Below are 21,631 nucleotides of genomic sequence, written 5' to 3'. Positions count from 1 at the left end.
TCTTTCCAGTAATTCGATGTTGCATCGACTCGAATCAATTGCATCTCCAAATCTTATCGTTATCAGGTCATCGGGTGATAAGCCGAACTTGCCGAGCGATATCGGGTATTCCTGCCAAGGTGGAGTAGTTGGAGTCGTTTGGACCTTCCAGAGTAACAGTTTCTGCAGCAATTGTTCTACCCACGTGGAAGCCTTTCTCGGTACTTAGTGCTGAAATTCAAGCGATGCTACATTGGCTATCAAATAAGGGCGGCCCTACTGCCACACCGGCCAGGCTGCCTCCACACCAGCCTTTACTCATGCTATAACCTGCCGCCTACCTTAGAACTTAAAGCACGCTCTTAATGAGGTGAAAGCCTTATTCTAGTGCAGGTAGAATCCTTCTCGCCTGCGTCTCTAAGTTATCTGCGCCCGAGGCAGCAGTTCAACATCTCTATATCAAGATCATGGGGAGGGTTCTGCCTGTACTAACAGGCAATCCTTACTCTTCAGGGAACACGCTTTGCATGCAGACATAGGCGGAGGATGTGGAAGGAGCGAAAGCTGGTGTGAAGGCAGCATGGCCGATGGGGCAGTAGCGTTTCCCTTTAACAAGCGGCCATAGATACCGTGCGCCCAAGTCATACTGAATAACCACGACGAGGCCATCCACAAATAGAACGAATTTTTCAGAAAACATTAAGTTCATTGGAGTTGAGATGGTGGTTAAGGTACATCATGGGTTTCGATACATACAGTTTCGATCACTACCGAGCGCTGTCGCAACTCCGGGGTGGCCTTATGGTTTCTAGGAACCCGAAAGATACACACAGACTACAGCTGCTACTGTCGCCATTTCCAGAGCAGATGTCCATCGGGCCCAATCATTGCCTCCAAGCGCACCCAGACTATTGCAGCTGTGGCAGCAAACAGCAGGGCGCTGACCAGTACCGACATGTTCTCGTACGCCTTCGGGGTGAGGGCATTGGCCGCACTTCTGACCAAGACACCACCAACCGGGGTACCGACCATGGTGGCCATGCCACGAACCATGTACAAAACCCCGTTGACGGAGGCAAAATTCTGTACCCCGAACAGCTCAACAAGGCTAGTTGGAAAGAGAGACACATATGCACTGGCGAAGGTGCCATACAGGATAGTGAACGTGATAAACAGACCCTGCGACTGCGCCGTCTGACCGGTCAAAGTGGATGGTAACCAGAAGGCAACGGTAGCGATGGCACTGAGACAAGTGGTGAGCAGAAGAGCATTTAACCGACCCAGACGATCGGCCACATGGCCAATGACGATTTTGCCCACTGCGTTACAGGCGTTGCTGAGGGCAATGAAGTTGGAGCTGGCTGTGGTACTGTATCCAAGCGACTGGGCGTACGAGGCGTAGAAGAAGACGGGTGTGTAATATGCAGCCGCCTGAAAGATGGCGCCTAATGCCTGGGCCATGAAACGACGCGTCCGGGCAACGCGCCAGTCCACCAGTGGCACGTTCAGAATACCATCCACACGACTGGTTCTCGAGGCATTTTCAATTGCGATACGACGCTGGCTGGCTGGCTCCCAGGCCATTGCACCGCTAGCGACCGCGACCAGCGCGAATGACAGACCACCAGTCAGGCGCAGGGTGTTGCGAAATCCGAGGGCGTTAACACACGCAGTCAGCGCGGGCGCCCATACCAGACCACCCACACCAGTGCCTGATAAGATGATTCCCATAGCTAGGCCTCGGTGATGGGTAAACCACGTGGGGGCAATGGTGACTGGTATCATGTAGCACAAGCAGGTACCAATGCCGTTCAGCAGCCCTTGGGTCAGCTCGAAATGCCACAACTTCGTGCCGAAGCTGGCCAGGATGAGAGAAAGCCCGAAGACAAGACCGCCCCCAAAAGAGACCACGCGAGGAGAGAAGCGCTTCGCCCAAGCGACCGCGAAAGGGCCTCCGATGGTCATCAGGGACACTGAGATGGTACCAATCAGATCGATCTCTGCCGGCGATGCTCCGGTAAAAGGTGTTCCGGGCTTCCGTGCCAGGCTCTCATACAGGGCTTGATAAACACCCCATGCGAAATTGAGACCACAGCAGGTGAAGATGATGACAAAGGAGGCCGCCACGATGATGGTGGATTTCCTGACAAATGGAAGTCAATTTATAGGTTTCGAGAGTACTTCAGGGGGGCATTGGTAGCTTACCAAGTCGAATTCCGCGCTGCATGGTCTTCAGCTGGACTCGAAACTATGGACATGGCTGTCAAGCGAGGCATGGTGCTGGCTAGATTGATCTCATCTTCGGACACAGCGCTGCGGGCGGTGATCGAGGTGGCCATTGGAGATGGAAATGTACAAATTTGCGAGAGTCCGAGAAGATTACACTGACTTGGGCCTCAAAGCTCCGGTGATTTCGAACGGAGGTCTATTTCATCTTATTAGACCGAATAAGAGTCATCTGAACCAAGCTGCAGGATGAAGATCTGACGTCTTTCGCATGGCTGCTGCGTGGATTAGATTGGTTGCTGAGAACCTCGGGTCCAGCCGACGGGTCACTTCGGCGGGTCAGTCCGGGAATTGCTGGGCATCAGATTGGACAAGGCAGATCACGCTGTAAACAACGACACAATTGTATATATCATACTGCCTGAGGTGTATAAGGCTTTTGTTGTGGAATTTATAGGTTAACAAATGGTGAGCAACACGGAAAGCACCCATCATGTAGCAGTGCCGAACCCGCCTTGAAATACTGTGGTTTGGTGTAGTGAGGAGCTGCTTGGTCTATGCCAACATTGTGAGACAATATGCCACCATTATCCCCAATGACAGTAGCAGTGATTGCTCAACTTAAGTGAAATTTTTCGCGAGAGTCAGTGTGGACGGTTACTGCTGGGTCACTATCCCGCAATACCCGCTAACTCCGCGGGTTACTTCCCATTGGCGGAAGAGACTTTGTAGTCCTATGGAGTGTCTGTTAAGAAAAAGTCATAACTAATATAGAGATGAAGAATTTTCTTCGTATTGGATATATATGTCAAAGCTAGACGGCTGGATGGTTATAAGTCGCTGCGGAGGCCATTCCATGTCACCGAGTCAGTCTTTTCAGTGGCCATCATCACTATGAGTAACCCACAAGATAGTGAAACCAGCAGCCAATCCTCCCAAGCATTGAAGGTGAAGCTGACCACAAACTGCTTGATGCCTTTTTGTATCAGTTGTAACTGACGGATGATACGTATCAGGCCGATGTGGAAAAATACCCTGGACTCCTTTTGTCTATGGGACAGGGCAAAGCCATTCCTCCACCCCTGCCGAATCGGGAAGACTATGTCGTCGATTTCGATGGCCCGGACGATCCTCAGCACCCCTTGAATTGGCCTCTCTTTACCAAGTACGCCATTCCTCCAGTTTCCGGACTCTCACTTACGCCTTCCCTGTTAGAATTCTCATATCGACGATCGCATGCTTTGGCACATTTATCCCATCATTCGCCAGTGGAGCCTTCGCACCTGGCTCTGCAGCAGCAGCCAAGTCTTTTCATGTAGGATCCGAAGTTGGGATACTGGGTACGTCGCTTTTTGTGTTAGGTTTCGCAGCCGGTCCTGTCATCTGGGCCCCCGCTTCGGAACTGTTTGGAAGACGATGGCCTTTGACACTAGGTATACTCGGAGGTGCTGTATTCACCATTGCATCCGCTGTCGCGAAAGACATCCAAACGCTGATAATCTGTCGCTTCTTTGCGGGAATGTTCGGGGCCAGCCCACTCGCGGTGGTTCCTGCTGTGCTGTCGGACATTTGGAACAATTCGCACCGCGGAGCTGCCATTTCGCTGTATGCAATCCTCGTTTTCTTGGGTCCGTTGAGTGCCCCTTTCATTGGAGGCTTCATCGCTTCGAGCTCGCTCGGATGGCGTTGGACCCTGTATATTCCGGCTATAGTGGGCTTTGCTTGGGGTGGTATCTGCATATTATTTTTGAAGGAGACATACGCGTCTTGCCTTCTTGTGTCGAAAGCGGCCACCCTTCGGCAGCAAACTGGTAATTGGGGCATTCATGCAAAGCAGGAGGAAGTCGAGGTGGACATACAGCAGCTGATTCAGAAGTACTTTACCCGTCCACTGCGGATGCTCGCAACTGAGCCCATTGTCTTAGTCATTTCCCTTTATATGTCCTTCATTTACGGCATTGTGTATGCCCTGCTTGAAGCTTACCCTTATGTTTTCGAGTCCGTCCATGGCATGGGCCCCGGGATTAATGGTCTTCCATTCATTGGCCTCATTATTGGGCAGATGGCTGCCTGTGGATTCGTTCTCTCACAGCAATCCGCCTATGTAAGAAAGTTAGCTGCCAACAACAACGTTCCCATCCCAGAATGGCGCTTGAATTCTGTTGTAGTTGGGGCTCCAGTGTTCACGATTGGCATCTTCTGGTGAGTCAGGTCACTTCATCCATTTGATTCGGTGCTGATTAGTGCTACAGGTTCAGTTGGACTGGCTTTACTGCTAGCATTCACTGGATGGCTCCAACTGCAGGAGGAGTACTGATCGGTTTCGGAATTCTCTCTATCTTCCTACCATGCTTTAACTATTTAGTGGATTCATTTCTCCCCGTGTAGGTGTGGCCTGCGCCGTGATGGAAGGAAGTGTGATGCTGACACTGTGTAGGGCTGCTTCGACCGTGGCTGCCAACATCATCCTCCGATCCAGCGTTGCGGCAGGGTTCCCACTTTTCTCGAAGCAGATGTTCGCGAACCTCGGGGTGCAGTGGGCGGGAACACTGTTGGGGTGCCTGTCGGCGATCATGATTCCCATTCCGTTCCTATTTCGAGCATATGGACCCAGGTTGAGAGGGGAAGGCAAGCAGACCAGCCGGTGAGTGCTGCAGCGGACACTGAGGGTTTGCGGGTAAGAGAAACAGGGTGATATAATACCACTGTGACACTTCACGAGCGATACCGCCTGAAGTGTGGGGGTATGATGGTAAGCACATTCACTTTAGGGATCAACTAAGATTCTCTAGCGGGCGATGGGGGAGGGTGGATCTGCTGCAGCTGTCCTATCATTGCGATCCTACAGACCTTTGGCCCGGATGTCTAACCTTATCCACGATTTACATACAAGTAAAACTAGATTACTGTATATATAATGCTCGATAATGAAAATTGCCTCAGAGAATTCTACTATACATCTTCTATCAGAACATTGACATTAGGGTGTTGCTTATTGTGTCATTGCCGGTCGGGAGCAGACGGAAACCGAGTGCCGCCCGACCGATGACGCTTGGCTCATCTTTCCCACTTCCAAATCTTTCCTCGTCCGCGATCGATATACTTAGATATTCATGATGAGCGATGCGACTGCCTTGAAGCGCAAGCGGGCTCGACTGGCTTGTGAACCTTGTCGGGAGCGAAAAAGGAAATGTAATGGTGAATCCCCCTGCTCGACGTGCACGAGTTGGGGCTATGAGTGTCACTATCAGGCTCCGCGACGCGTGAGAAGCAAACCCGCCGACCGGGGAACCAGCATCTGCGACCAGAATGAACCCATCCTCGAATCGAGTCCCCGAGAGGTGGGCCGCTTCACTGAGACCCTTGAGGTCAATTCGGGAGCGGCTTTTGTCAGAAAGATCGGCCTCAAAGTCGACCCAGCCAACGCGCCCAAATTGAACCTCTTTGGCTGGAATGTGGGCAGACGCAAGTCCCCTGCCGGACTCGCCCCCGTCGCAGCCTTTCCCATTGTCGAGATCCTCTCGTTGATGCAGATGAGGACTCTGGCGAATGTCTTTTTCTCCAAGGTGGATCCCTGCTATGGTTTTATCGATTCCAGCGATTTCTTCCGCCGCATGGACAGCCGCTGGCAGCCCAACGCGGTGGAGAGTACGTATGACGGCGTCTTAGCTGGGGTTGCCGCTCTCGGATGCCTTTTCTCAGGGACCAACATTAACATCACCGAGTCTCACTTGGTCGAACTGATGCGCTCGATCTCCGAGACTCATATCGGAAGTGTCCGTCCCTCACTGCACTTGGTGACTGTATGGACCCTGCGCGTGATTTATCTGCGCATGACTGCCCCTCCGTATCCCTGCTGGGTGACAAGCTCCACCTTGATGCACTTGATTGAAGCTTCCAAGCTCCATCAGCTATCAACAGATGACGATAATGATGTCGATATTCGACGGAGACTCATTGGTGTCGCTCAACATCTGAACCTCTGGATCTCCTACGATCTGGGTCTTTCCCGAGTTCCCCTGTGCAGTGATACGCTCGGACTGCCTTCGTCGCGACCCGGCGATTTCACCACAGAGCTCCTCGGTCTCCTACCTGTAACCGCCAGTCTGGGTCCGGAGAACCAACGTCCAGACCAGGAAATCGAAGAGCTATTACATCAGACATTGAACCGCAGTCACACCAAGCCACCCTCTCTTCTTTGCCAATGCAATCTGGTTCTATGTCTGCTCCGACGTCTCCGGTTAACAAACCTCACTGCATCGCCAACCACAATGACCAAAGTCCTTGACCTACTCAAACGCAGTCTATGTGCATCACGTGAAATGGTTGCCGACTGCTCTCCATGGCACCATGTACCTAATGTGCCGTTCCAGATGATCAGTATCATCCTCGAGATGGACACCAGCCCAGCACTCGAGCTACTGCCTGAAGCTATGCAAACGTTGAGGGTGGTGGCCTCTACCTACGATACGGAAACTATGAGGGAAGCGTATAACACAGCGTGTTTACTCATTCTTCTGTACGAACGGCGTAGACGTGCGGACACTAGGTTGCTGAGTACAGTACTCAATGAGTATCAGCAGTCACCAGCCACAGAGTCGTCGCTCCAGCAAATGGCAACTTCTGACGAAGTATCCTGGCTGGAGGGGCTAGTTGCTGATGTGCCAACCTTGCAGGGCCTTGACTTTAGTCAATTTTTGCAGCCGGACATGCTTCGAATGTCTCCGGATGCTTCTGCTTGGGAAAATAAGTCTAGTTGATTGCCAGACCCCTAGAGTAGATTGCCTGTGCATCAGATATAAGTTTTCAGGGGTCCAGTATAAGTCGGAGATATCACCTTAGAAACGTGCTCCTGACACACACCAAATGCCATATTAAAAGTATGAAACAGCACGATAGCTAAACTCGTCATGTGACTGACTGGATGACAGACATTCTCTCGGAGATAAATGGAGATGCTAAAGGGATGACCTAAGTACCCACTTGCAACGATGTTTATGGAGAACCACCATTTCCCCGCGATAATGCAGGCTGAGCGGGATCAGGAAGGCAGCCGACGATTCATTGATAAAACGGACCTGATGACACTCTCTCTTATGAAGGGCCCGGAGATAAATGTGGATCTACCGTCAGCCTGCAGCCCCACGGGAACCAGCTGACATGTTCACCCAGACTTTAGTATATACACATTAGGGTAGTTGAGTATAAGAATTTGGCCAGAGAACAACCAATATGCTCGTCATTTTTCACCAGCAGTATTATCATTTCACTACGTCCATTCCAATCCTACGTCCTGAAGCCTATCACATCCCACCTCGACTAGTCACACAACACCTACAACCGCCCCCCCTATAAAGCTTCAAGAAATCAAACACAAAACTATGCCTGAATCAATCATCATCCCCTCCGCCCACAAACCAGACGCCAAAAGCGCCAAACCCACGGCCACCTTTACAGGAGACGTCTACCTTGACCCGATCCATTTCGCCAGCGACGCCTCCATCGCCAATGTCACCTTTACTCCCTGCGCACGCACATACTGGCACACCCACGAGAACGGACAGATGATCAAAGTGGTTGCGGGCAATGGATGGATCTGCGATAAGGGAGGGGTCCCTCGTCGTTTGAACACGGGAGATGTTGTATGGGCACCGGCGGGGACGACGCATTGGCATGGGGCGGATGAGGAGAGTGTGATGACGCATTTTGTTGTTGGGTTGGGGAAGACGGTGTGGCATGAGGCTGTTAGTGAGGAGGAGTATAAAAGCAAAGGGGAGTAGAGGGAGTAGAAGGATATCATTTGGGTCGACTGGTGTTGGTTGTGGGGTAAACGGCGGAGCATGATATGAGTGGAGGGAGCGTTGTTCTGACTGAGTGTTTATTAGTGGGATTAGGAGCTGTATAGCTGACGAAAAGACAACCTATGATCAATGCATATTATTAGCATAGCAGAAGGTAGGCCATGGCCATCATTCGCCTATAAGCACACTCCGCAACATCCGCAATACGCGCTCGGCAATCAACGGAACTGATTAGCCCCACTCTCTTAACCCCATAATCCCATCCCATCCCATCTCATCTCACGTCATCTCATCCCCTCCACTACTGTTATCATCATCTTCTTCTTCTTCCTCACCATCAATCCTTTAATGCATCTATATCCATCTATACCCCAAAAACAATCAAAATTACAATCACAATCACACAAAATGCCCCGACTCCAACACCTCGCACCTACCCTCTCCCGCCTCTACCCATGGACCACCAGCCCCCTGATCGTGAGTGCACCCATGCGCGGCATGTCAGGCCCCGCCCTAGCCGTGGCAGTATCGCGGGCCGGGGGCCTGGGCTTCGTCAACAACGCCATCCAAAACGTAGCCGCAGATCTAGAGCAAGCATCGTCTTTAATATCCTCATCTACCCTCAAAACAGTACCGTCTCCCCATCTGCCCATCGGCGTGGGCTTCCTCCTCTGGGCCGACGACCTCGACACTGCCGTCGACGCCATCCAGAAATACAAGCCCTGCGCGGTATGGCTCTACGCCCCACCTAACGGCCAAGCAGATCTAGATACCTGGTCCCGAGGGATTCGTGCCGCGTCACCGGGAACCCAGATCTGGATTCAGATCGGGACGTTGTCCGAGGTGAGGAGTATCTTGAAATCGGCAGAGAAGCCCGATGTGGTTGTCGTTCAGGGAGCGGAAGCAGGCGGTCACGGCAGAGCTAAAGATGCAATGGGTTTGATTTCGCTCTTACCGGAGGTGGCTGATGCGATGGCGGGGAGTCAGATCCCGCTGTTTGCTGCAGGCGGGATTGCTGATGGACGGGGCGCAGCGGCGGCGCTGTGTCTGGGTGCGTCTGGGGTGGTCATGGGGACGAGGTTCCTGGCCGCGAGCGAGACCAGGATCGCGCGCGGGTATCAGCAGGAGGTTGTGAGGGCGGAGGATGGGGCTGTGGGGACTACGAAGACGTTGTTGTATAATCATCTCCGCGGGACGTTTGGGTGGCCCGAGGAGTATATGCCCAGGACGGTTATTAATCGGTCGTGGGTGGAGCATTTGGCTGGGAAGGGGTTTGAGGAGTTGAAGGTGCTACATGATGAGGCGGCGAAGCAGGGGGATCAGGCATGGGGACCGGAGGGGAGGCTGGCGACGTATGCGGGGGCATCGATTGGGTTGGTTCATGAGGTTAAGGATGCAGAGAGTATTGTGAGAGAGGTGAGGGAACAGGTGTTGGAGAGGTTTGGGGTTATGAGTCAGTAGGCTCGTTGTTGAGGTCAACGCGGTCTGGTTTCTTCATTGTTTATTTTGATATGTTGTTTGGCAATTCACGAGCATGATGAACAAGAGAAGAGCTGGGTTTTTATACGACTGATGATATCTAGTACTACTATACAAGACCATCCGTCACCACCCATCACACGCACTCAACCTGCCCATGGCTTAGAACTGGCAGTGACCCTCGTGCTCCTCCTCGCCCTGTCCATTTTCCTGACCGAATCCCTGGCCAAAGCCCTTGTTGATTCCCCAGTTCGATCCAGCCTGAGCGGCCTGGGTAGGCACCTGCACCTGGGTCTGGAAGGTAGAAGGACGGGCCTCTCCACTCACAGTCCAGCTGGGGACCTGGGCAGAGACAACAGCCGACGTAGCCTCCGCGGCGACAGCGGCGACGCTGCTGGGGGTAACAGGAGTCTCCGAAACAGTCTCACGCTCAGCGGACACACTAGCCGCGCCAGCAGCAACATGAGTGACAGCCGCAGAAGCGCTGCTGGCCTTGGCAGTAGCAGAAGCAGTGGTATTAGAGTTGGAGGAGCTACCGCTACCTCCGATGCAAGCAAAGCTCATCTTCTTGGTGTACTTGGAGCTATCGGCAGACCAAACGACCTCAGAGAGATCCCAGTCCATGTTGACATACGGCCAACAGATACGGCCATCCGACATGGTGACCATATCGCCGGAGACATAGACATCCGTGCTCTTGAAGGCATCGCCGACCTTGTTACCATCGGAATCGACCTCCTGAAAGTAAGTTCCGGCGAACTGTCCACGGCAGCCCATGGCGATGTATTCACAAAGGGGATCGGAGATCTCCTCCCAGGTGATGAGGGCCGAGGAGTTACCGAAGGTAGCGACGTGAGCGTTGGAGCAGTCGCTCGACCCCGAGGTCACCCAGGTGACCTGGCTATCGCCGTCCTCGGCACCGACGGTGGAGGTAGCCTGCTTGCCGACCTTGGTGTACTTGTCGCTGAACAGGGCGAGGGCGACATTGCGGGGGTTAGTGCGGTTACTGACGTGGGTGTAACCGTCGCCCATCCAGGTGTTCTCGGTCACGTCGACAGCGCCGCGGGAGACCCAGGTGAAGATGTACCGAGTGCTGTCAGCGAAACGGGCCAGACCGCTGTAGCTGCCGCCCATACCACCCATGGCTTCACCGGAGGCGCCGTTAGTGGTGTTCTCGTTGGAGATCTTGATGCCGTCGTTGGTCATGCCCTGGGTCTTGGTGTTCAGCCAAATGGCGCCCTGGTCTTCGGCGCAGATACTGGCATAGGGAGGCTCGTCAGCAGCCTCGAAGGCAATACCGGTGTTGTGGCTGCAGCCCCAGGAGCTGGAGGCGCCGGAGATATTTACGAGCGTGCCGTTGTCGGCAACGTATTCGATGCTGTCGCCGTAGTGGCCGGAGGCGTCGCCGGAGTAGTCGGTCACGACGAAGTAGGCGCCGTAGAGGCCGGCGGACTCGGAGTAGACCAGGTCACCGTTCAGGTCGGGGGAGGCGGAGAGACCGTCGGAGGAGTGGACGCCGGGACCACCGAGCCAGGTCTTCCAGGTTTGCTTGCCGTTGGTGTAGCGGTGGAGAACGGGGACGGGAGTGTCGCTGGGAGGAGCATTGGTGGTGCCGGAGGGCATGGCCTCGTTGGTCAACAGGGCGAAGCCGTCATTGTGGGCGACAAGACCACCGGCTGGAGTTGTTAGCAGGATTACAGCTGAGATAGGGTTGTATGCGGCATACCCTCCTGTCCACCGCTGACAGTGACGGTGGTTCCCGTAGCCTCAAATGTAGTCGGGTCCAGCTCAGTAACATGGACGTCAGACCCGCTGGCATCCAGGTACGCAAGATAGGCAGTCTTTCCATCAGGGGAGACAGCGAAGGGAGTCCGACGATGATGGACGTAGTCAGTCCAGTAGGCCGCCTCGATGGGGTTGAAGGAGCTGTCGAGTGCCAGCACGTCGACGTAGGTCTTAAGGTTAGACTCGGTGAGAGCAGCAGAGGCGCCCAGCGCCGCAGAGAGCAGAGAAAGAGCGAAAGAGCCACGCATGACGGGCAATAGTTGGTAAGCTGTCTGCAATGTGTGTGTTGCTGCTATGCAAATACCGGGGGACTTGTTCAGATATATAGGGCTGGTGAGACGGACTACCGGTTCCGAGAGGAGCGCTATTGTGGGAATTAAGGGTGTGGCCTAAGCCTTTCTGGTGCCATTGTTCTCGATGGGAGTGAGACCCTGATGGGGCATTTCCCCTGGATAATGGAACTGGGGTTTCATCTTGATCGATGCCAGGGTCTCGGCTCTTCACCGCCCGGCGGCCTGCCAAACTGGTGCTCCACTGTGAGGCTATATCAGAGTTCATATAAGTCTAATTCCACGCTACCTGCATTTGACCTGATTCAGTGAGAGAAAAATGGATAGGGGGGCTATATTACAGGCAGTAATCTCTGCAATTATGATGAAATGCCCAGTAGACCCCATGGGACACCACGGATACATGCTGATGCGGCCAGCGATGCCGATGGAGTGGGGATGCTTGGCAGCGGATACGTGAAACAGGACGGCTCCGGAGACTCTCCGGGAGCATCTCTTTCGTGGATTGGAGTCAGTTGGAGTATTAAGCTCATATAGGCTATTCAGTTGTCGGCTTTCTAGTAAATTCTAGCAATGTGCATGGACATGGGCATCAGCTGAGACATGAAGGAGAAAACTCAATATAGTAATCAGCTGTGGTCGCATATGTTTTAGCACAGGATGAACCTATTCGTTTCAGATTTATCTCATCATTCAACTCCACAGTTCACTGATCCGAGATGGCAGCACGATCGCTCAATGCGTTTACTTCGCGATATACCTCATACCTGCAATCGCAGCACAGGATGCTGGCTCGGAATAAGCGGAAAAGCTTCATTTGGGGAAGCTTTTCGACATCGGGACTCGTGACGCGAGATCTGGGTGTCCTAGAATGTCACCTGCATTTCGCGGCGCAGGACCCCGGCGGGGTGGTCCTCGTGACGGTGCATGGCTAGCTTCAAAGATCGGAAATAAATCAATCACAACTATACACGGCCAGTACTATATTTCAAACACACACAATGCATTATAAAGCGCTGGGTGCTCCGATAGGTCCTCTACAAATCTGATTCGATCTCCTGTTGGGCACTGGCATTTCATGAGACCAGTGCGCTCTCTGCTGATATATAACGCAGATAAAAGGGCTTAGCTCCTGCTCTTAGGGATTCAATTACTATGCGGCGCATAAAGCTACACTGCTCAGCCGAGTAGTAAAATAAAAGCAGTGAGCTACTGTCATTTATGAGCGAAGAACAGTGTGCATGCACAATATTATGTCCCATGTCCAAAAGTCATTTATATGGGTTGAATGCGGCAAAGCGGAGATCCGAAGGCCATTTGCCGGCTCGTTAGGTGTTTCAAACTTCTGTTTTGCTAGCAGGGTCATCTTCTGACTGCATATCCCGGAGGAGAACATTCGGCAGCTCTCTCTCATAATACTATACACCATTAGCCCCAAAGCAAACTCGACGCATATTCCTTTCCCGAAATAGACTCACATCACGATAAATATTACGTAGTCGCATTTCCATGAAACACTTGAAGGCCATGGTCTTATTCATGAAGGCGTCATGCACTGCCTTGGCTTCCGGATCACACGAAGAGACCAAGACTCTTTTGAGCTCCTCTCGAACAATGGGCCACCCTCCATGGGATTCCAAGCCTAGCATATATAGAAGATGGCCCACATGCATCTGGATTAGAGCATGGTAGACCTTGTGCCACACCTTATGCATATCTTCGACAAAAGCGCTAGCGCCAGGAGGAATTGTACTAAGTTCAATGCGAGTGCGGAAGAATGTAGGTCTGTGTATCCTTGCTCCACCAAAGTCTCGCACAGCAAATCCAGTAACCTCTTTTGAGGTAGTATTAATGCGGACGCATATGTTCTGAGCATGAGCTTCAAGGCCAATTCCATAACGGACCAAGGGTGGCAGAAGCAAAGAGAACAACTTTGCAAGATATCTATCATTAAGGGACATCTGTTAGATAAAAAAGCGAGCTAGACCATGCTTGAGGTGGGTGGGGACAGTACTTTCTAAGCCATGTTTGCTTTTTCCGGAGATCGTCGAGACCAAACATGATCTCCATGTATGTTCGATTATCCTTATATGGCTTCTGAAATAATCCAGCAACTGGGATAATGGTCTCTCCAAGCTCTTCCGCTTGCATTTCCGGACTTTTGCGTATAATGCATGTTAAATGGCGTGCTTTGTCAAAATCATCCTGGCCGCCTGTGATAGAAGCGGCATCTTCAAAGATCCACAAGTCCTGTGGCAGTAAGGTTCTCAGCGCCGTGCTGAGTGCTGGACTCAAAGCAGCAGTCCATGGTGTAATAGTTCTCGGGCCCGATGTGATCTGACAATTTAGCGAAAGCTTAAGATGCAAAGGGGACCCCACATCAGGGAGAAATGATATAGTGCGCATTGAAATCTGTGCACGACAGCATCTCCTAACAGCGCCAATGTGATGTGCATCAGGAAAGAGCGGCAGGATGCTCGGAAGCTGACGGGTGAAACACGGCACTACTACTCTGTCTGGTGAATCAGGGCTAGAAATCCCTAATTGCCCCAAAAGAGGTTTCAGTAAACTCGTGTATGGTCCGAAGGTTTTCATTTCGGATCGTGGTAAAGACAGAAACGATAGCTCAGGTTCCAGCAGCTCAGGAATCTCGTCAGGTGTTATGGGCTTCAATGGCGGCTGGGCAAGACATGCCCGATGTAGCTTCACAGCGTTAACACTACGGCAATCAGGATCGAGAATGGTATCAGGAAAGCTCACCGGATGCGTTGGATGTCCAAGCACAACGGACTGCTCCCAATCACACAAAGGAGACTTCAGGTGTAGTGTCGGCTGATTACTGGCTATCTCCAGCCATTTTGCTGTCTCATATTAGAGTTGGGCTTTTAGAATATGCCCTGTAGGCTCACCTTGATTGTCGGTAGAATTTCTGACCTCCTTCACAAGGGTCTCTACAGCAGCATTGGTAAAGTGTTCACGTTGCCAGAGGCAGATAATGCGGCAAATAGCACCCGGGTCTAGCTCTTCTGATATTTCCCCTTCGACTGTTTGAGTGAGCACTGGAGGAAGTAGGTCATCTGCACGTAGGAATCCAGTAATTTCCCCACCGTTGTTCTCGACATAGGCGGAATTCCGGAGACCACATTTAATCCAAGACTCTCCATTCCCGGCTGGGTCACGTAAGCACAACATCCAGTTTGGGCATATAGACTTCTCAATGGTTGCGCTGGCCAGGCCCTCGTTCACTGCACTGGCCAGAACTCGCTTGGTAGTCTCGAAGAGAGCCTGCTGCCGATTGAGCGATGTATTGGTTTCATGGTCTGCTGTCTCGGTGATGTGCGTTGTAACTTTGCACCCAGTCGAGTTGCGTACGACAAATTCTTTCCATTCGGTCGTTTGCATCGTAGTAGAACCTTCTCTCAGGTTAGCTGGCATTTTGCTCAATCTCAGCAACTGCCTTGACAACAGAAACAGCCACCCTGGACTGGATGCGATCCAGACTATTAAGCGATAAAAAAATATGGGATTTGGAAACGCGACATGTAATACCTCAACAGTTCCATGTCGAATACGTAGTTAATGACAGCCGAAACCATGAATGAACCCTATGGATGCTCCCATTAATGTTCCTGCCGACGACGCTGGAATGCAACATTGCTCGGAAATGGATGAAACCCTCCATCCGAAAATGGATGACCGCGGTATTTCCGGGCTCAATGCGATAATGGAAAGCTAGCTGTGGAATCTTTAAGGTAGTAGTCGAATATAAGGTGTGTAGGTGGAACATCACGGTATGATCGGTGATGGATGTGATGATTCCATAGTAAGACCTGCTACATGGAGTAAGGGTAGTAATATGGCAAGAAACACCCGGACTTCGGAGCCAAATACGTCATTAGCTAAGCCATTTCCCAGCTTCGCGAATGTCAGTTGACAACATTGGGTGGAGAAATACTGCATAGAAAACGAATCGCGCATCCGTGGCATGTCGATAGATTCAGATTTCCCAATCCTAGAACACAATATATGTTTCGAATATTGCAAAAGTGACACATACTGTATGGAAGCAGCCTTTCCACCTCAACTCTGGTGGAAAATTCCATAGACGACCTGCATCAAACTAATGGCCAGTTTCTCGTAAGTAGACCCCGATTAAGGCGTTCAATATACTCACAGTTTGCCTAACCCAGGGATGACAACTACGACTGCTCTGCATATGCAGCATGTCGCCCAACACCTCCAAAACACCTTTTTGACACTGTTCTGGCCTATCATCAAGCCCCACGAGACTTGTGTATTGACCTGGGCTGCGGTAACGGCGCTGCAACCCGCGGCCTAGCCAGCCACTTCGGGACGATCTTTGGAATTGATCCCTCCGAGAGCATGTTGAAGGAGGCCAGAGCACAGACAAAACGCAGGAATGTTCACTACCGCCAGTGCTGGGCAGAGTCTCTCCCCTTCGTCCAGACAGGTACAGTTGACTTGGTAATAGCTTGCCAGGCAGCACATTGGTTTGACCCTGACCTGGTATGGAAAGAAATGACGCGAATCGTTCGCCCTGGAGGAACTGTTGCTTTCTGGAACTGGGGTAATTATGTTGTGGTCGGACACGCACATGCTAACCGCGCATTAAGAAAGTTTTCTTCTGAAGATCTGGCGTCTTACTGGCCGCAACCGGGGAAGGCGATCTGGGATGATCGTATGCGTCCCGTTGAATGCCGCGACTTCTCTAACTGGACTGATCACACAAGGTTAGAGAGTGATCCCTCTGGGGCACCTCATGCGTTGAGGACAGTAGAAAACATTCGGATGCAGATTTCAGATACACTTGGTGGTCTGGAGGCATTGCTGCGGACATGGAGTTCTGTGCATGAATGGCGAAGGGCACATCCTCACGCTGCTTCAGTAAGAGATGGCGGTGCTGGTGACATCGTTGATAACCTAATACAAGACATGATTGAGGGTGAAGAGGACTGGCGGCGTATTACCATGTCCGGGGGGGACTGGCGGGAGATCAAGCTGGAATTAGAAACGCTCAGCGTTCTCCTTTTGGTTCGCAGAGCATGATATTTGTCGCACTTCAGACCTTGGTCCATAAATACCTTGGTAAAGTTTGAAGTTATGTACACTATAATAAGAAAGTGAGAGCTTGTATCTTGCATCTGATCAATTATTTAATGGTGTGATCCATTCCTCCGGCGATTCAAGGATCTTCATTACGTAGCTTGTAATTGACACTTGAGCATCGAAGAGAGGTGCTAGTACTATTAGAAACTAGGAGCGTCACACATATCCAGATCAACATGGGCAAGTCGAGAGGGAATCCTAAGATTGATGTATATGCACCTGAAACGTAGTCAGATGCAATTGAGAGATTGCTGTATCGGCCGTTGAACGGCTTCGATCCCACTAGGCTTACATCATGGTCCCATTGGCTCCAATGCTACGTTCTGATAAAAACTTAGTCAGATAGTCTTATCCAGTTTAAATCACGACAGTCGATGTTCCGCATCAATTTATGTTGGATAATTCAATGCTCGGCGAGCCCTTTATTCGAGGCACATTCAATACATCAGAAAGTGTCGGCTAGTAAAGACCAAGAACATTGAGACCTACATCTAACTTATTAGGTGGACTGTGCTCCTTAGAAACCACGCAGCAAAGCGCTTCCGCATCCCCATCGCAGAGACTAGACAGACCGTCTACATTGGCCATCAAAGGCCTTTGCTTTCACTAGGCCCACATATCAGGATCATTCTGAAGTCAATGCTACATTTCAATATTCACTCAGTCAGATGATTATGTCTACGTTAGACACCATTAGTCACTGTCTCACATCAAGTCGTATTGCGCAATCCGAACCCAATCACATAATATACAATGAAATCAACGCGCAAAGTCCGTTCCAGATAATTGTCTCAATTATCGTGCCAAGCAACAATCCCAACCGTCTCCCCACGGCTAAACTTAGAACCGCCTTAATAAAACCTAAAAGCGGGGTAATAAGCCACCTCCAACAACAGACCCTGGGGCAAGGAACAAACGTCTCCATTTTCCTCGGGAAAAGAACAACAAAGTAAGCCTCACATAGCATGTGAAAGCTTCATTTCCAATTGATTAAGCAATCAGACCACTGCGTTAGCTAAAATTACCACTGGCCACCTGACCTGCACGAGCTCCACGGCCCAGAACCAGCTTAGTGCTGACCGAGACAGGTAGATAAGCGGCCTGAGCGATACGCTAATGTGTGCCTAATCCCGACATATTGGTCGGACTGGTTGGGTTCGGGGATTGCCAAGTTAATTTAAGCTGTGGTTGCATTGGGGGTCTGATCACACGATAAATTGTGTTACCGAGGGAAGATGGAAATGGAAGGGGGGGGGGAGCTTGTTATCGTACAATATCACATTCAACATAGTAATCATAAGAAATGCCATCATAGCACATCACATCGCAATCTACCCTCCCCCATTCTATAATGTGATCTGAGTAAGATAAGAGATCAACACCTCCCCACCCCAGCCACCAAATCCCCCGCAACCACATCCACCCCCGCCGTATCCGCATCTTCTATCCCAAACGCTAAGAACATCACATCATCAAGATACCCATGATACTTCTGCCCAGCAGTTTTCCACCCGATTGACGTCACATACATCATCTCCGTCTGATTCCCCTCGTCCATCATTCCCCGTCCGTGAATCCACAAAGGCTTATCCGAAATCCCGTAGATCTCAAACGGCGCCCTTTGCCAGAACAGCATGACGTACGGTTCGTAGCTACTATGGAATCCCACAAATCGCTTATGCTGGAATATGGTTAAGATGACTGTGTTCGAGTCATCCGGTTGGCAGTTCGGGTCTGCACGCATACACAGCGTCACTGCTAGGGAGTTCGTGGCTTGGTGGATGGATTCGTGGTCAGGGTCTTGCATATGCGGTAGGTATTTCTGAAGACAGGCTGCATCTGCGCTCGCTGCTGCTGGAGCGAGGTCTGCGCCAACGGATCCGTCTAGGGTCAAAGCAGCGAAGGCTCTTGTGGGTGCCACATCGTAGTGAACATAGGCGTTGCCGGCTCGGTCCCAGAAGAGGAACCAGTTCTTTTCAACGGCAAAGTACGGGGCCGTTGTAGGGCGCTGGAGTTCTGTGGCGCGACGGAAGCCATAGTCTGTGATGGTGTCGGAGGCAGGCCAGTCGACTAGCAGTCTGAAGTCGAGAATCCACTGGCCAAAGCAGGTTACGGCGGAATTCGAGCCGTAGATGGTGTACGGGGCGTCTGGGCCGTAGAAGACGCGGGCATCATGAGGACCGATGCTGAGGGCGAAGAAGGCGAGGCTGCCGGAGCAGAGGGCGTTGTTGCCCTCGGTTGCGGCAATGGGGAGGATAAACGGATAGTCGATACAGCGGAGAGTGCGACCTTTGTCTTGAAAGACGGCATCACAGACAAGTTCGACGAACCAGGCGCTGTCTTTTTCGCGACGACCGGGTTCATGAAGCTGCGCGGTGATGATCCAGGTGTTGGGTTTGGAAGGGTGCGGGATGATGCTGGGGTTGATACCGCGTCGGGAGCGGAAGTCGATGCGGAAGTATCGGCCTTCCGGGGTCGAGTTGGATGTTATCTCATGGTGGGTGTCGGCGACAATCTGGCTAACGGTGCTGTCGGGGAGGGTTTTGAGGTCGGTGGTGGTGGCGGTCTCAAGGCCAAGGTCGAGATCAGGATGGGTGTCGACGTGAATGGCACGATAGAGATAGTAAAAGGTGCTGAGGAGGAGGATGAGAAGCGCCACTAAAGGCACGAAGCGCAGTATTCGGGAGAGCATGGTTGTGAAGCGGAGGGGAGGGGAGGGGTGTTGGTCGAGGGACCATCGCGCCCGCCGTTAATGTCTGCATGATGGGAGACTGCGATATCGCGATTAATTAGGGTTGCATCCGAGTTAGGCTTTCCAGCTTACAGCAGAGAGAGAGAGGAAAGACGGCATCCCCCGCCTGTGAGTGGCGTGCCGATCCGGACGTATTGCTGTTTTCACTCGGGATGCAACATGTGATAAGAAGGTACAGAATAACACGGTCAGTCAGGATGCGCTAGTTGCAGCCGTCTAGAAGCCACTGGATGCCGGCCAGGGCTCGGGCTGGAACTATTGCTTTTTAGTGGCGAGCCGGACTGTGTCTCTCGTCCCGAAGCGGCAACCCCACCGGTATCTCCCTGTCGCTTGGGCCTCTCAGGGACCAACGAATCCACCAGGAAGGCAAATGGCAGATGGGTCTAAGATGAGCTTACGGCACACTAGTAAGGAAAGGCGACTACACCAAATCACCCAACAGAAGAAGCAAAAACTGAGACATTCATTTCGGAGATGCCTGGCAATTGCAGCATCAACTACGCGTCACTCGGCGATACAGCCACTGAGCCAATCGCACACTCGGCTCATCGATCAATTTGGTTACGATCTCCGCCAACCAAAAGGTCACCGGCAGCAGAATCAAATGAGTAGCCAGAAAGCTGACCTCCAACCCCAGAGGCCCCGTGCGGGGGAGCGGGAAGCGATCGATCCACCCGGGACAATTTGTGGCATGCGAATCGCGCACCCAACCCACCGCAGCATACAGCCGATCACCAAGCACCCACAACACCGGTCCATGCACTAGATAGAAGGCGAAGGATATCCGCCCCAGATACTGGTTGAAGCGTAGCTCGAAAAATCTCTTCAGCCAGCCGATCCGCCCAATTGCCGTCACGATGAAGGTGGACGCCCAAAACAAATAAAACCACTTGTAGTCAAACACCGCTTGGGGCTTCAAGAAGGACAGGTAGTACCACCCCGGCGAATCCCGCAGCGCCTGCAGGTCCCACGTGCGAGATGGCACGCCGCCCAGGTAGATGCTGACTGCAAAAAGGAAGTAGATGATCCCCTCCTGGAACGGTCCCAGCATCAAGAAAATGTCCGGAAGGTTGTCGCGTGCCGCAAGCAGGTCCAGGTCGCAAAGCAGCATGCCGGAGATAAATAGCGCTCCGAACCAGCCATCGGCAATGTAGAGAAAGTAGAAGATCAGTCCGGCCTCGCCAGCCAGACGCATGTTCCGGCGAAGGCGGGAAAAGGCCAGCAAAGCCGTATAGACGATGATGGATCCGCGGAATTCGACGGGAATGGACCAGGAGTGGAAGTTGTAGGTGAACCATGGCTCACCACCCCCGCGGAAAATGAAGCTGAAGTTCTTGAACTCGATATACCAGTTCCACACTTCTTCACCATAGGTGCCTTTTAATTCGGGAGTTGCGCGGACATGGAACAGGTGAAGGAAGGTGAGATAGATGAACGTGGTGGCGATAACAGGAAGGTGAAGACGCAGCCATCGCCGGAACAGCGCGGAGGACAAATTGTCGCCCAGCTGAAGGTATTCACCCGCCTGGATCAGCGCCAGCGGTTTGGCAGATAGAACATAGCCCGATAGCACGAAAAAAACACTGACCGCAAAGTGCCCACCGGAAAAGAAGGTGCGAATTCCGGGAAACGCGACCAGGAAGTGTTGTTTCTCGTAACCATATGCATTTTCAAAGATCCGCTCAGCGCCCATGCCATCGTGTGCCCATAATTCATGATGCCCCCAGTACACCAGGAAGGCTGCAAACCCGCGCAGCCCGTCTAAGTAGGCTGTCCGCCGGGCTTTCCCCGTTGACGAAGTGTTGCTCCCACCCCAGGACAGAAAAGATGGTAGGAGCACACTGAGCCAGCGGGCTTTGCTCCGGAGATCCACCGAGAGGGGCAGAATGGACTTTTCACGATCTGGCGAGAGGGTGCGGACGGGCATAGTGAAAAACAAGTCGGGCAAAACGCGTCGTCAAGACGGAGTCTCGCTGGCTGAAGATGAGGGGCGATATTTGAGGGAAAGACTGGTGACATTCAGAGTGCCCAAAATCCCGAGCTGGGCTGTCGGATCGACAGATTGCAGAGCAGTAGTCAGCTTATCGTGTCTTGGCCCAGAAGCACATGCGTCGGACTCATTTCCCATCCGGACAGAGCTAGCAGACTAAGACCCGAGGTAGCATTGAGCAACCCCGGGCTCTGGCAAATGC

The 21,631-nt window shown here is 52.1% G+C and overlaps 9 protein-coding genes across 9 annotated transcripts; 4 read left to right on the top strand and 5 right to left on the bottom strand.

Moving 5' to 3' along the window:
- Window positions 1-669: 669 nt before the first annotated feature.
- BO85DRAFT_405381 (putative MFS monocarboxylate transporter) lies at window positions 670-2,402 on the bottom strand. The gene is made up of 2 exons (XM_025657298.1): window positions 2,185-2,402; window positions 670-2,122 (listed from the first exon to the last, which is right to left on the bottom strand). The coding sequence occupies exons 1-2, from the start codon at window positions 2,316-2,318 to the stop codon at window positions 823-825; spliced, it is 1,434 nt and encodes a 477-aa protein (XP_025511697.1). The 5' UTR covers window positions 2,319-2,402; the 3' UTR covers window positions 670-822.
- Window positions 2,403-3,257: 855 nt separating this feature from the next.
- On the top strand, window positions 3,258-6,965 carry BO85DRAFT_503885 (MFS transporter/fungal specific transcription factor domain-containing protein; the record flags this gene model as incomplete). Its single annotated transcript, XM_025664263.1, has 5 exons — window positions 3,258-3,370; window positions 3,421-4,407; window positions 4,458-4,589; window positions 4,643-4,849; window positions 5,432-6,965. 5 exons carry the CDS (start codon window positions 3,258-3,260, stop codon window positions 6,963-6,965), a joined length of 2,973 nt encoding a protein of 990 aa, XP_025511696.1.
- Window positions 6,966-7,475: 510 nt separating this feature from the next.
- BO85DRAFT_151590 (cupin domain-containing protein) lies at window positions 7,476-8,159 on the top strand. The gene has a single exon (XM_025654150.1). It carries the CDS (start codon window positions 7,587-7,589, stop codon window positions 7,983-7,985), a length of 399 nt encoding a protein of 132 aa, XP_025511695.1. The 5' UTR covers window positions 7,476-7,586; the 3' UTR covers window positions 7,986-8,159.
- Window positions 8,160-8,300: 141 nt separating this feature from the next.
- Window positions 8,301-9,629, top strand: BO85DRAFT_452944 (nitronate monooxygenase). The gene has a single exon (XM_025660951.1). The coding sequence runs from the start codon at window positions 8,415-8,417 to the stop codon at window positions 9,465-9,467; it is 1,053 nt and encodes a 350-aa protein (XP_025511694.1). The 5' UTR covers window positions 8,301-8,414; the 3' UTR covers window positions 9,468-9,629.
- Window positions 9,630-9,647: 18 nt separating this feature from the next.
- On the bottom strand, window positions 9,648-11,858 carry BO85DRAFT_523419 (uncharacterized protein; the record flags this gene model as incomplete). Its single annotated transcript, XM_025665347.1, has 2 exons — window positions 11,212-11,858; window positions 9,648-11,161 (listed from the first exon to the last, which is right to left on the bottom strand). The coding sequence occupies exons 1-2, from the start codon at window positions 11,516-11,518 to the stop codon at window positions 9,648-9,650; spliced, it is 1,821 nt and encodes a 606-aa protein (XP_025511693.1). The 5' UTR covers window positions 11,519-11,858.
- Window positions 11,859-12,787: 929 nt separating this feature from the next.
- BO85DRAFT_471749 (uncharacterized protein) lies at window positions 12,788-14,995 on the bottom strand (the record flags this gene model as incomplete). The annotated part of the gene is made up of 5 exons (XM_025662501.1): window positions 12,788-12,978; window positions 13,039-13,504; window positions 13,575-14,421; window positions 14,470-14,730; window positions 14,812-14,995. 5 exons carry the CDS (start codon window positions 14,993-14,995, stop codon window positions 12,898-12,900), a joined length of 1,839 nt encoding a protein of 612 aa, XP_025511692.1. The 3' UTR covers window positions 12,788-12,897.
- Window positions 14,996-15,683: 688 nt separating this feature from the next.
- On the top strand, window positions 15,684-16,627 carry BO85DRAFT_503867 (class I SAM-dependent methyltransferase; the record flags this gene model as incomplete). The annotated part of the gene is made up of 2 exons (XM_025664262.1): window positions 15,684-15,697; window positions 15,904-16,627. 2 exons carry the CDS (start codon window positions 15,684-15,686, stop codon window positions 16,625-16,627), a joined length of 738 nt encoding a protein of 245 aa, XP_025511691.1.
- Window positions 16,628-17,886: 1,259 nt separating this feature from the next.
- Window positions 17,887-19,423, bottom strand: BO85DRAFT_452943 (uncharacterized protein). Its single transcript, XM_025660950.1, has one exon. It carries the CDS (start codon window positions 19,377-19,379, stop codon window positions 18,063-18,065), a length of 1,317 nt encoding a protein of 438 aa, XP_025511690.1. The 5' UTR covers window positions 19,380-19,423; the 3' UTR covers window positions 17,887-18,062.
- Window positions 19,424-19,880: 457 nt separating this feature from the next.
- On the bottom strand, window positions 19,881-21,441 carry BO85DRAFT_452942 (acyltransferase family protein). The gene has a single exon (XM_025660949.1). It carries the CDS (start codon window positions 21,364-21,366, stop codon window positions 19,933-19,935), a length of 1,434 nt encoding a protein of 477 aa, XP_025511689.1. The 5' UTR covers window positions 21,367-21,441; the 3' UTR covers window positions 19,881-19,932.
- Window positions 21,442-21,631: the final 190 nt, after the last annotated feature.

This window comes from Aspergillus piperis (assembly GCF_003184755.1).
Source record: "Aspergillus piperis CBS 112811 unplaced genomic scaffold BO85scaffold_22, whole genome shotgun sequence".
In the NCBI taxonomy this organism is placed as follows: domain Eukaryota; kingdom Fungi; phylum Ascomycota; class Eurotiomycetes; order Eurotiales; family Aspergillaceae; genus Aspergillus; species Aspergillus piperis.
This window is presented reverse-complemented; position numbering and strand designations above follow the sequence as displayed.